Source organism: Budorcas taxicolor, chromosome 1 (assembly GCF_023091745.1).
Source record: "Budorcas taxicolor isolate Tak-1 chromosome 1, Takin1.1, whole genome shotgun sequence".
In the NCBI taxonomy this organism is placed as follows: domain Eukaryota; kingdom Metazoa; phylum Chordata; class Mammalia; order Artiodactyla; family Bovidae; genus Budorcas; species Budorcas taxicolor.
The window spans coordinates 134,852,236-134,867,132 of NC_068910.1; the positions used below are offsets into that span (position 1 = coordinate 134,852,236).

At 38.5% G+C, this 14,897-nt stretch overlaps 1 protein-coding gene across 4 annotated transcripts in view; it reads right to left on the bottom strand.

Moving 5' to 3' along the window:
- LRCH3 (leucine rich repeats and calponin homology domain containing 3) overlaps positions 1–10,070 on the bottom strand; it is a 110,234-nt gene extending 100,164 nt beyond the window's left edge. For all 4 annotated transcript variants that reach the window (XM_052636287.1, XM_052636272.1, XM_052636279.1 and 1 more), the window contains exon 1: positions 9,809–10,070. In XM_052636287.1, coding sequence (XP_052492247.1) covers positions 9,809–10,070 — 262 coding nt within the window. The remainder of the gene's footprint in view (positions 1–9,808) is intronic.
- Positions 10,071–14,897: the final 4,827 nt, after the last annotated feature.

The window sequence follows — 14,897 nt, forward strand, 5'->3', positions numbered from 1 at the left end:
CTCTGTCCATCACCAACTCCCAGAGTTCACTCAGACTCACGTCCATCGAGTCAGTGATGCCATCCAGCCATCTCATCCTCTGTCGTCCCCTTCTCCTCCTGCCCCCAATCCCTCCCAGCATCAATCTTTTCCAATGAGTCAACTCTTCGCATGAGGTGGCCAAAGTACTGGAGTTTCAGCTTTAGCATCATTCCTTCCAAAGAAATCCCAGGGCTGATCTCCTTCAGAATGGACTGGTTGGATCTCCTTGCAGTCTAAGGGACTCTCAAGAGTCTTCTCCAACACCACAGTTCAAAAGCATCAATTCTTCAGCGCTCAGCTTTCTTCACAGTCCAATGGTCACATACATACATGACCACAGGAAAAACCATGAGGTAGTATTAAGCATCTAGACCCCAAATACAGCCACAGGAAAAGGAAATGAACCCTAGGAAATCCTTGGTCCCAATCTTGTTGCCATTCTTTTAGTCTCAACACTGATTTTTGTGATGATCTATGACTCATCTTCTCACCCCTTCTAAAGGCACCATCCTACTATTTACCCTTCCTATTTAAAAAAACAATGCCAGTAGAGCTGAGTCTAGATTTTTCCCCTGAAAAGTAAATTTAAATCTTATTTCAGAAGCCTTTATATTCAACAGCCATGATCTTCCCCATGGTCTCTGCTTCTCTTTATAAAATATGTGTCTGTTGCAGGAGGGAAGCAGGGGGGAGGTGGGTAAGGACATAAGTAAAAGGATATTTTTAAGTCTTTTGTATTGTGTCAATACAATATAAGAATCGTGTTGCTCCTCAGGCAGAAGAGAAAGGATATGGCCAGTGGATGAGACTATATTAGAGCTCATTCCAATTAGGAATCACACAATTTCTCATTCCAAATAGGAGGTAAAGCTGTAAGAGCAGGGGAGTTATGCAATGTTTCCTGAGATGTCTTCTTAGCATCCCACATTTCAATTCAATATGTATATATTCACAGAAACTTTGTTACATAGAGTAGTATTACATACAAAATTATATCCATATTTGTGAAAGTGGCATACTGGGGCGGGGCGGGGGGGTACGTGAATTACAGAAAACAATAAACACGATACAAACTAATTTGGCTTGAAGCCATAGATTTGTATTAAAACAAGCATGAACATATAATATAGGGGGGCACTTTAACACAATTCCAAGCCTTGAAATTTTACATTCTCTATTAAGGCAACTTCAAGCTCTATACTCCGGATCTTCTCTGAGGTTAGAGGAACTTCAATAAGAATTTGTGTTATTAACATATACACGTACTCTTTATAGACAGAGACATGTGGAAAAGCTGGCTTTTAGGTATAAAGACATATCAAATGTGAGTTAAGTTGCCTTTCATGTTTAGGAGAAAACAACAGGTCTTTTGTGGGTGCCCTATAAACCTAGTTAAACTACATAAAGTATGTAACACTGTTTCTATGAGAAACTCCTTTTCTAATTCTGTTTATAAGTTATGTTTTTAAAGTTGCATATAATTTGTTACAACAATTCCACTCCTAGGAATTTATCCAGTAAGAGGTAATAATAAGAGATGTGAGCAAAGAGTTATATTTATATAAGAGTTCCCTTGTGCTCAGTTCTGTCTGACTCTTTGTGGCCCCATGGACTATAGTCCACCAGGCTCCTCTGCCCATGGATTTTCCAGGCAATACTGGAGATGCCATTTTATACTTTAGTATTATTTATAACAATAAAAAATTAGAAATAATTTAAATGCTCAATAAAAGGGATTTGGTTAAGTGTAAAGATATAATTAAATACTCTGCAACCACTAGAATTCTATTACAAGAAAATGTTAACAGATATGACACAATATTTCTAATATACTCTACAGCGGAAAAAAGCAAACTACAAAAAACTAATACCATGTTTTTCAATACACATGTACACAGATTAAAAAACACTTGGAAGAATATGTCAAAATGTTCAGTGGTTTATTGATGCAGTGGTATTACTTTTTTCTTTCTCTACTTTGTATTTTTTCCCAGATTTTTAATAAACATGTGTTACTTTTATAATCATAGAAAAATTCAAATATACAGGAGTTTATATACAGACACAAACAGTTTCTGAGTCTTTGTCATCAATTTATTCTGACAAAAGGACACAGAAAAAAACATAAAAAATAAACATTTTCTCTTTGTATTTATCTACTTTTTCTTATGGTAGTAAAAATTACATTTCTCAAAATGAACTGAATATAGGAGGAGATATAATCTCTTAGCTATCAGACTGACACAGATTACAAAGAATAAAATCAGCAAAGTGAAGACAACTCATGAGCTGCTGATACAAACCTAAGCTAAAAAACCCTTTAGAATAACAGTTTTACAATCTGTATTTAAAAACCCCTGAAACTGTACATTCTTTTAACCAATCAATTATATTTCTAGGGATTTATCCTAAGGAAATTAAACAAGTCTGCAAAGAGATACACATGAAGTTATTTTCAGCAATATCGTTTGTAACAGTGAAAGATGAAGACAATTCCAAAGTTTATCAACAGGGTAAATGAGAAGACAGTATACCTATGGCAGACTACTATTAAAAAATATGCTACATATCTTTCTGTAGCAGATATTTTCTGATACTATATATCATGTAGTGAAAAAATGATAAAACAGCCTTTGTAAGATCTCATTCTAAGTTTTTTTAAAAAGTGAGAATGTATATTTTCATGAAGAAAACGTTTAGAGTTCTAAGCAAGGTTCACTACCAGTTTTCTGTGGTAAGTGGAATTACAAAAGACCTTTAATGTCTTCTTTATAACTTTTTGAACTACAATGAGCATGTACAACTCTTAATATCAGAAGGAATGATTTTGAAACAGCCTGATTAGTCAAATAAAATTAGCTTTGGTTTCTTGCTACTCTTTTCTCATTCCTAAGGCTCTTAGAAGATTCCTGATTTGAGCGCATGATACTCACAGATGAAAACTGCGTCAACTGTACAGTTAATGCCTCTATTAACAAAGATGGCATGCTTAAATGGCAGTTTTTATTAAGGTGATATTATTTCTAGGACTTGCTTAATGGTCCAGCAGCTAAGACTCTGTGCTCCTAATGCAGGGGGCCCAGGTTCAATCCCTGGTCAGGGAACTAGATCCCACATGCCACAACTAAGAGTTTGCAGGCAACAACTAAAGATCCCATGTGCTGTAACAAAGATCCTGTGTGCTTCAACGAAGAGCTGGTGTAGCCAAAAAAAGTAAAAAGTCAACATTCTTGCTTTAAAAAAAAAAAAAACAAGATATTTTTAAAAGAATGAAACTAGAACACTTTCTAACACCATACACAAAAATAAACTCAAAATGGATTAAAGATCTAAACGTAAGACCAGAAACTATAAAACTCCTGGAGGAGAACATAGGCAAAACACTCTCCGACATACATCACAGCAGGATCCTCTATGACCCACCTCCCAGAATATTGGAAATAAAAGCAAAAATAAACAAATGGGACCTAATTAAACTTAAAGGCTTCTGCACAACAAAGTAAACTATAAGCAAGGTGAAAAGACAGCCTTCAGAATGGGAGAAAATAATAGCAAATGAAGCAACTGACAAACAACTAATCCCAAAAATATACAAGCAACTCCTGCAGCTCAATTCCAGAAAAATAAACGACCCAGTCAAAAAATGGGCCAAAGAACTAAACAGACATTTCTCCAAACACATGAAAAGATGCTCAACATCACTCATTATCAGAGAAATGAAAATCAAAACCACAATCAGGTACCATTTCACACCAAGCAGAATGGCTGCGATCCAAAAGTCTACAAGCAATAAATGCTGGAGAGGGTGTGGAGAAAAGGGAACCCTCTTACACTGTTGGTGGGAATGCAAACTAGTACAGCCACTATGGAGAACAGCGTGGAGATTCCTTAAAAAAACTGGAAATAGAACTGCCATACGACCCAGCAATCCCACTGCTGGGCATACACACCGAGGAAACCAGAATTGAAAGAGACACGTGTACCCCAATGTTCACTGCAGCACTGTTTATAATAGCCAGGACATGGAAACAACCTAGATGTCCATCAGCTGATGAATGGATAAGAAAGCTGTGGTACATATACACAATGGAGTATTACTCAGCCACTAAAAAGAATACATTTGAATCAGTTCTAATGAGGTGGATGAAACTGGAGCCTATTATACAGAGTGAAGCAAGCCAGAAAGTAAAGCACCAATACAGTATACTAATGCATATTTATGGAATTTAGAAAGATGGTAACAATAACTCTGTATGAGAGATAGCAAAAGACACACAGATGTATAGAACAGTCTTTTGGACTCTGTGGGAGAGGGTGAGAGTGGGATGATTTGGGAGAATGGCAATGAAACATGTATAATATCATATATGAAACGAATCGCCAATCCAGGCTTGATGCATGATACTGGATGCTTGGGGCTGGTGCACTGAGACGACCCAGAGGGATGGTACGGGGAGGGAGGGGGGTTCAGGATGGGGTTCAGGATGGGGAACATGTGTATACCTGTGGCGGATTCATGTGGATGTATGGCAAAACCAATACAATACTGTAAAGTAATTAACCTCCAATTAAATAAATTTATATTAAAAAAAGAAAAAATGATACATCTCCTTTCAGCCCTGAGATATTATCAAAGATCTGGTAATTATGACTGAGCCCCCATTTGCTGCTATCTTCTCAACAATTATTTAAGTGTTTTCATCTCTAGTGATCACGGCGGCTTATTGTATTCATGGATATAGAAAGGCATTGCAGTATGCCCCAACATCACTGTCAAATATAACTTTCTGTGACGATGGGAAGATTCTATTACCTGTGCTGTCCAATATAACGGACAGCAGGTCTATCTAATGTGCTGACCAATATGACACATGGGGCCACTGAGCATCTGAAATGTGGCTAGTACAACTAAGGAACCAAATTTTAAAATTTTAACTTATTTTAATAACCACTTATGGCTAGCAGCTACTATACTGGACAGCACTGTTGTAGAAAATTCACAGTACACAGACTGCAACTGATACAAAATATACATAAATAAGTATCCAAGAAAAATATGGTTTCTACTTAAGATCTGGCATTTCAGTGCATATTTCCAAGACTAACGAAACCACGATTGTGTGAGTTACAGAACGTTTTTTGAAAAATTAAATGGTCTTTTATGCAATCCTCATTCTTCTTTATCTAGGAAATAAGCACACAATTCTTGAAAGCCTTATTCTCATGGCTTCAATAAGACTGTGTTACTTAGGCTCACCCATTATATCTCAATTTCTTTCTTTTTTTTGCATCATTAGTCTCTCCCATCTTCCATCAACCACAGGCTTTTCCCAAAAGTTGAATCCTTGGTTTCCTGTTTTCGATTTTCCATTCAGAAAAGATTTCTTACACCTTCAACTATGATCCTATTTGTCTTCTGCAAAACAGCACCACTTCACTATATAACCTTAAACAAAGTCTTAATCTTTAAGACAGCTTCTCATTAGTAAAATTACTTAGAGGGTTACTACAGTTCCTTTGGTTTTAGGAGTCTCTAAATTCTAGTAGAAGCCTAGTTATAAAACTTTGTTTCTGGTTTTTTCTCGGACTGATTCTTCTTCTTGCCCTTTAAGTGCTATGGTACCCCATGGTTGTCAGTGACCAACTTTTCCACTCTCCACATTCTCTCTCCAAGAACTGCATAAACCCTTCATTATGACTGTCTCAAATTTATGCTGCAGTTCTAACTTCACTCTTAAAAGTTCCAGATTTACACTTCTATTTGCTGCAGTTTCTTTAGTTGGCCTGACACATTTAAGACTCTGGTGGAACATGTATCAGGCCAACTAAAGAAACTGAACCAAACTTTGTCAGTACGGCTTAGTGATCAAAAACAGAAGTTTTAGGATCAGATGTATCTGAATTTGAATTCTAGTGCTGTCATTTATTACCTGTGTAACAATGATCAGATTAATCTCAAGTCTCCATTTTTATAGGTAAAATGGGGTTAAAACTAGTACTTACAACTCAGGTGGTTGTTATATGTGCATTATATATATGTAGCTTAGTACAATATCTGCAATATGCTAACAGCTCAACAAATGTTAGCTACTATTATTATCAGTAGCATTACCACCTTCCTAGTCCTACAGGTTTAATAACTCAGGCAACTTGATGCATTCTGTCTCTTAAAAAAAAAAAAAATTCAGTCAACATTTGTACATTTATTTTCCAGTATGATCTCAGACTGTTTTTCATTCCTTGACTGTTACTGCAGCCAGCCAAACAGATTACTAGATTTTTAATGCTTACAGGGTAGAGTCTTTTCTTATTTTTATTCCCACTATATTACTTAGCATAATGCCTTACACATAAAAGTTTTGCTATTAGACAATTCAAATAATCTTTACATTTATTCATTCTACTACACTAGATCTCTTGAGTTCTTTGATAACAGGGAGTGTCTTGGTCCTCTTTGTGTATCTACACCTGAAAATCCTTTAGTCAACAAACATCTGTTAAATGAACAATCTCCCTGTTTCCAAACCTATCATCAGTCAGCTGCCTCAAATGCAAAGGGCAGCTCTCATATTCTCTAATCCCACTGATTTATTCTGACCAAACTGACCTCCCCACAACTTCAAGAGCAGACTCACTGTCATATTACTCAGGACTCATTATTTTGTATTAAAAAGTCTACTCAGATTAAGTAGGAAAGGGAATTCATTAGCTTGTATAACTTGATAGTCCAAGGATACCACTAATTTAAAGCCTGGCTATTGATCCAAAGATTACCATCAGAACTTGGCCTCATTCTTTCCATCTTTTGGGTCTTTCAATTTATTGGCAAGCTCCAGGTTCACATTCTATTCTCTCAGCAACTCCAGGGTTCAAAGCATGGCCTCTTTCTCAACAGAATTAACACTCCTGCCTGCTGATAGGAAAATGTGTCCATCTCTAAACTATCACTGTTGCCAGAGGGATGGACTACTTGACTAGCTAGCCCTGAGTTATTGCACACCTTTGTGGCAGGGTGTTCCACCGCCCGGAATGGCTTTCCTTCCCATTTCTGCCTCCCCAAATTAAAGCTACAACTTTTCAGCCCCCAAAAGTCTTTCATGATTTAAGATTTTCCCTGTCCACTGATCAAGGAACTCATTTCCAAACACTTCTTTTTCTTCCTAAAAATCTACCATTTAAAACAAACAGGAGGGGAAAAATTCCAAGAAAATGTTGCATGATGAATTCTAATTATGTCAAGTCATAAACAGTACGGGTAATATGTACTATTTCTTAAAATGTAAGGATAGCAGTTCTGTGTATCTGTAGATACATTCTATATATTAGGAAAGAACAGATTATGTGGCAACTTTTAATATAGTGTTCAAGTAATGTTTTGGGCTTTAAATTTTCTATAGGGTCTAAACAAAACATTTCAGCTAACAAAAGTTGGGTCTGAATTCAAAGGACCCTGTGTAACAGTCTATGGTTTTGGAGTTACCTCAAAAAGGATTTGAATTAGGCTCAAATCATGGCTAACAACATCTTCCTTGGCTTTAGCTACAAGTCTTCAAGCAAATTATTTTTCTCTCCAAACCTGGGTTTCATTACCTCTAAAAACAGGAATGATAATATCTATCTGTATGTAAAGAGGCTATGCGGCACAGTGAAGAGAAAAAGAGTAAGATGGACCCAGGCTGAAATTCTACCGCTGTTATTATTTATATGATTCTGAGTGGCTTTTTGTAAATCCTGTGTGATTCATCATATGTAAATTTGGGATAATAATATTTTAAGCACTTATTTTTATTTATTTGGCTATGCTGGGTCTTAGTTGTGGCATGTGGGATCTAGTTACCTGCCCAGGGATTAAACCCAGGTCCCCTACACTGGAAGTGCAGTGTCTTAGCTACTGGATCACCAGGGAAATCCTTGGGATAATATTTAATCCATTGGTTGTTAAGCACTTAACAAGGCAATGTATTTTAAACATCTACCACAATGAACAGTAAACAGTGAAAACTCAATCAATGATGTTATCCATATCAAATTATGTTTAAAATAATTTAGAGAATTAAGTATTTTTGTACTCATCAAGGTCTGCCAAAGACTTCTTATAATTAATAAGTGATGTGTCTGACATTTTAGAAATTAATCTAGTCTAACAGGTTATAAAGTACTTTGCAATCTTTTTCTCCTCTTTTAGACTTTTTGACTAAATAAAATGTCAATGAACAGAAAATCTAGTTTATAAATAAACTATTAAAGTAATACAAATAAGTGTGGATAATAATGAACTAAAAATTCACAGCATAGTAAGGAAAAAATTCATTGGCATTACTTATTCTTCATAAATGCCTTTGCATTTTCTTTGTTAGCTAATATTTCTTAAAGGAAAAAGACACTAGCCCTAGAGCTATTTAAAAGACAGTAAGATAATGAGCTAGATAAACTCCTACAATCAACTCATCCCTTAACTTCAGGCTTAATGTAGTAATACTGAAATGACTCATGCCAATATGAAGTCACTATGCTAGCCATCTCTTGAACAGTCATATGCCAACAGCTATATGCCATATAGCCACCTCCTGAACAGAATCACGAAATCTGGGGTATGAATGACAAGTTTAGATGCTGTCTATCAGAACACATGCAAAAGGCAAGTGGCCGCTCTTTTACACAAGCAAAAAAATTTAATTTTAAGGTCATTCACTAAAGAACACAAACTATATTCTACGTAACTGTTTTCAAAACGATTAAACAGACATTTGATTCCTTCTATTTCACACAAGAGGCAAAGTTTCTTTGGAAAACAGTTTCTTGAAGTAGTGTTAACAGTTTTGCTTATCTTTCTAAAATGAGTGAATCATATGTAATACTCAGCAGTCTTTAATGAGTGCACAAACACAGGAAAAGTTAACAGCTTAAGAAAGGCTGTATGAAAATAATTACATCATACTATACTATATGTAAGAGATGTTTTCCTCCTTTGTACTGACTGTTTTTAATCTACTCCTTGAGGAAGCTGTATTTTAAACACAAAGGAAACATGTTGAACACCTCAGTTACCAGATATTGTTCTCTACAACTACGAAAATCAAATATCTAATATATTTTCTTTTCTGTGTTAAAAAAATGTATAAGGCAAAGTAATTTTTTTTTTAAAGAATTAAACATAGATACGGTAGGCAATCTTTTGTGCCTTTTCTAAAGTTTTCTTCCTGCAACTTTTTTTTGAGGGGGCATGAGGAAAAGTAGTGGAAGTCTTAAAGTTGGCCCTAGTTATTTTTACAAGTACATTTGGTAAGTCAACTAGACGAAGGGGAGAAGGAAAAAGCGTTCGGGCTCACTCTGAAAACAGCATTTCTTAAAAAACGCCAGTGCTGAGAGTCATGCTTTCCTGACAATGCAGCGACCAACATTACTCCGATTAAAAGCGCGCTACAAACCTAAATCTGTAAAGTCAATTTGGCATCCTAAATCAGAATTGGCCTGCAGCAATCAGGCGGAGGAAGGGTCTACCTCAGCTTCCGCAGAAGTTAATTTTCGAGGAAAGTACAACACTACCCATCAGTTTCCTACGGCCTTCTTCCCCGAGAGATGCTGCTGTCCGCCTCGCCCCAGGCTCGAGGTCTGACCCGCAGGCCTCGGTAGGTTGGGGCAGTCGGCTTCTCCCCGTTACCCTGGTCCCGACCAGGAGTAATAGGACCAGTTACTGTAAGTATCCGCGATTCCCCCGAACGGCCAGGGCGGCCTCCAACCGCGCCCGAGGCCTCCTGTCCGCTGCGATGTCCCCCACCCCACTCACCCGCTCGAGTGGTGTCCGTCAGGTCGTGGTTGGCCGCTCCCCGGGGAAACTCCCTCAGTTTCCGGCCGCTCAGGCTCAGCACCCCGGTTACCGCCGCCTCCTCCAGCGCTCGGTCGAGGGAGCGGCTCCACGAGCCCGGGCCAGGACCAGGGCCTGCCCCGGAATTTGGGCCGCAATTAACAGCCGAGAGGTTACCTCCCGACGCTCCTGGGCAAGAGTATTCTGCAGCCGCGGCCACGGCGACCAAGCCCGCGGCCGCCATTTCCCAGCCGACAACGCTCCGGCCCTTCAGCTCAGCGCATGCGCGACCAGATGATAGGTGGGCGGGGAAAGGGGCTTACAGACCCCGACCGGGTCCCTTGATGGACAGGGCTGCGGTGCGGCTCTGCACTTCCAGGCGCTGGCCTCCGCCCATAGGTTTCCAAGAGAAATTGAAAACGGAACTCACAAATCTGGAGCAGCTGCCTACGGTAGGCTCCCAGTGGCCTTTCTACCATACCTCTAAAAAAAGGCTTTCAGGCACGCTCCTCACCAAAACTACCTTCCTCCCTTAGGAGGATTAGATTAAACTATAAGTTTTAACACTGTTGCTGCCACAAAAGAGGGGAAAGTTTCCTTGACTTGTCATTCTATAAGCCAAGTGATTTAAATGGAGATTGTGCAAAGAAATAGAGGAAAACAACAGAATGGGAAAGACTAGCGATCTCTTCAAGAAAATTAGAGATACCAAAGGAACATTTCATGCAAAGATGGGCTCGATAAAGGACAGAAATGGTCTGGACCTAACAGAAGCAGAAAATATTAAGAAGAGGTGGCAAGAATACACAGAAGAACTGTACAAAAAAGATCTTCACGACCCAGATAATCATGATGGTGTGATCACTAATCTAGAGCCAGACATCCTGGAATGTGAAGTCAAGTGGGCCTTAGAAAGCATCACTACAAACAAAGCTAGTGGAGGTGATGGAATTCCAGTTGAGCTGTTTCAAATCCTGAAAGATGATGCTGTGAAAGTGCTGCACTCAATATGCCAGCAAATTTGGAAAACTCAGCAGTGGCCACAGGAATGGAAAAGGTCAGTTTTCATTCCAATGCCAAAGAATGCTCAAACTACCGCACAACTGCACTCATCTCACACGCTAGGCAAGTAATGCTCAAAATTCTCCAAGCCAGGCTTCAGCAATACGTGAACCATGAACTTCCTGATGTTCAAGCTGGTTTTAGAAAAGGCAGAGGAACCAGAGATCAAATGGCCAACATCCGCTGGATCACGGAAAAAGCAAGAGTTCCAGAAAAACATCCATTTCTGCTTTATTGACTATGCCAAAGCCTTTGACTGTGTGGATCACAATAAACTGTGCAAAATTCTGAAAGAGATGGGAATACTAGACCACCTGACCTGCCTCATGAGAAATCTGTATGCAGGTCAGGAAGCAGCAGTTAGAACTGGACATGGAACAACAGACTGGTTCCAAACAGGAAAAGGAGTACATCAAGGCTGTATATTGTCACCCTGCTTATTTAACTTCTATGCAGAGTACATCATGAGAAACGCTCGACCGGAAGAAACACACGCTGGAATCAAGACTGTTAGGAGAAATATCAATAACCTCAGATATGCAGATGACACCACCCTTATGGCAGAAAGTGAAGAGGAACTAAAAAGCCTCTTGATGAAGTGAAAGTGGAGAGTGAAAAAGTTGGCCTAAAGCTCAACATTCAGAAAATGAAGATCATGGCATCTGGTCCCATCACTTCATGGGAAATAGATGTGGAAACAGTGGAAACAGTGTCAGACTTTATTTCTGGGGGGCTCCAAAATCACTGCAGATAGTGATTGCAGCCAGGAAATTAAAAAACGCTTACTCCTTGGAAGGAAAGTCATGACCTAGAGAGCATATTCAAAAGCAGAGACATTACTTTGCCGACTAAGGTCCGTCTAGTCAAGGCTATGGTTTTTCCAGTGGTCATGTATGGATGTGAGAGTTGGACTGTGAAGGCTGAGTGCCGAAGAATTGATGCTTTTGAACTGTGTTGTTGTTGAAGACTCTTGAGAGTCCCTTGGACTGCAAGGAGATCCAACCAATCCATTCTGAAGATCGGCCCTGGGATTTCTTTGGAAGGAATGATGCTAAAGCTGAAACTCCAGTACTTTGGCCACCTCATGCGAAGAGTTGACTCATTGGAAAAGACTCTGATGCTGGGAGGGATTGGGGGCAGGAGGAGAAGGGGACGACAGAGGATGAGATGGCTGGATGGCATCACTGACTCAATGGACGTGAGTCTGAGTGAACTCCGGGAGTTGGTGATGGACAGGGAGGCCTGGCGTGCTGCGATTCATGGGGTCACAGAGTTGGACACGACCGAGCGACTGAACTGAACTGTGAATTTATTAACCATTATTGCCTGAGGGAAAAAGAAGTGTTAACCTGGCTCCCAAACTTCATAATTCTCATTGAAAGGGTTATATAAATAATTTTAGGCCCTTCCTACAAAATAGCTTCTTAAGGAAAATAAATACTTTTAAATAATACTTCTTCTTTGGGCAAGATTTTATTGTTGAACAAAACTGGGTGAACCTCACTGAAGTCTAAAATTTGGGTCTAGAAGCAAAACTGAGGAAAATGATCTTACCATAATCTACCTGTGGGAATTAAAGATAGAACTGAAGAGTTAAAAATGAAACCATTCAGTTACTGGAAAAGTAGAAAATATTTCATTTTATTAAAAATATTTTATAATTTTTTACCACACCACAGGACTTGCAGGATTTCAGCTTCCTGATCCATGGACAGAGGAGCCTGGTGGGCTGCAGTTCAGAGGTTTGGTTGCAGAGTAGGCAGGACTGGGTGACTTGCACAGCAGCATGACTTCCTGAATGAGGGATTGAACCTATGCCCTCCAGAATGAAAGCTAGGAGTTTTAACCACTGGACCGCCAGGGAATTCCCACCATTTCATTTTAAACCAATTAGGCCTCACATAGATTGCAACCAGTCTTCAGGTTATTCTTGACATTACTGAAAGACACTTAAGTCATTCCTGCTAAATGATGTAAATTTCCCCTACAATCAATCAACTAGTATTTTCTGTGGGAAATAAGACTGTCAGATACAGTCCTTTTCCTAGATTGTAATTATGGAATCCAAATAAGCCAAATAGAGATTAAAACCACAAAAAAGGGATGAGTAGGGGTGGTGGGGATTAACCATCAGAATTCAAAGAAAAGGAGTCTAGTATGTCAAATTCTGAAACAAATCTGAAGGCTTCTGAAGGGCAATAGGCTGGAAGGGGAGAGTAATATCCCAAATTGAAAGGAGTATCAGCATGAACAATCCAGGCACAACTTATAATGGTTAGTGTGGAGAACATTGCCACAGGCCAAAAAGTTCATGTCAGACAGCAAAAGAAAGTAAGGTTGGAGAGATGATGTCCATCACTCAAGGTCCAGCTTTACAATGAAACCTTGATTAGCATTTCCCCAACTCCTATGGAAGAGACTGTAAAAACGTTTAATCTCAGTGCCAAAGTTCATTAGTATCAGTTGCTCAGAGAGTTGTTTTGTGAATTCTGTGTTCTAGGTTCTTCAGCGACAGGTTCCATGATCAATGTCTCTAATGAACATGGGTCACCCAAATAGCAAGTAATGTTATCCCTGGCAGGTGTCATCTATCCAATGTATGAATTGGTTTTTGTTACTCTAGACTTCTAAAATTGTTACTCTTAGAAAGACTTTAAAGAGCAGGTCTTCATTTTAATTTTTTTAGAGCTATTTCAACCACAAAAGCAGAACCATATATCCCGTATTAATGCTACAATGCTACAGAAATACTTTTTTAAATGCAGATATCATCTATATTTGATAACCGATTACCCTCCACATTTGAATTCCTGACAAATTCTCCATTATATGGCCTCATTCTTCCTATCCACCTGCACATATCATTATAATTACAACATACCATGCTAATTCAGGCCTTTGAAGTTCTGACCAAGTTTATAGATTGATTATACTTTGTCTAGTAGTCAACTAGATTTTAAGGTCCTTAATATGTTAAACTCTATAGTTATCTTCAATATCCTGGCTGAGTATATCAATAGTTTAAAAACAGAGTAAGTGGAAACAAAGATGCTGTTAAGTACTAACACAGTAGAGGTTATGTGCGAATACAGCAGAGGTTAGGAGAAAAAAGAATTACAATATTTGAGAACAGGGTCTCATTAAGTCCAAAATATCTGTAGAGATTAAGTCTACCACAATCAAAACAGAAGCCTGTGGATACAGGAAAAATTAAGATGCTATATATACACTATAAGAACTAGTCCTACATAAAGAAAGGCTGGAAGAAAAGATAAATCAGAAGTTAACTTTGACACCTCTAAGTATTTGAAGTTTCATCTATAAAGTAAAGGTAGAATGAGGGAATTCTCATCCTTCTCCCTCAAACTTCTCCAAAAAGGAAGGGACAAAATCATCTTGAGAAAATAAGATATGGGAAATGGGAGTCATTGTAGGGAATTCACCAGAGTCTAGTGATGAACAAAAGAAGTGATGAGAAACAGTTGCAAAAGGGCTGAGTAAAAGGGCTTCAGGGAACTCTTATTCCACTACTGCTCTATGGTCTGGAAGCAGGTGAAAAGTCAATGCGGGTTTACCGAATGTTAGGAATTTACACAAAGAAACTCCCTGCTTCTCCCTGTGTATTTTATAGGCTGAAAGTTTATTCACTCAACACTAGCGGCAAAAGTTTCACTCCAACCTTAGTAACGCTCTCCACCTCTGCATCTCATATCACGCAGAAATAAAGTTTTTTCCCTACTTTTACTCATTAGAAATATATTATGGCTACTCCTTTAAGATTCTACTTTATAAATACTCAGAGCAGTAGGATCAAAATCTTGGCCAATCCCCTTCTCTTCAAATACAAAGCACAGAAGCTGGTTTGTTGCATATGTTCAACAAATGTTTGGTCCTACCCTTTCTGACTTATTTAGTGGAAAAAAAAAACTGACTTTTTAAAAAAGTTTTACAAGAAAATTTAGACAATGTGATTTTCTCCTCAGGAAAACAGAAGTGGAAATAGAAATTA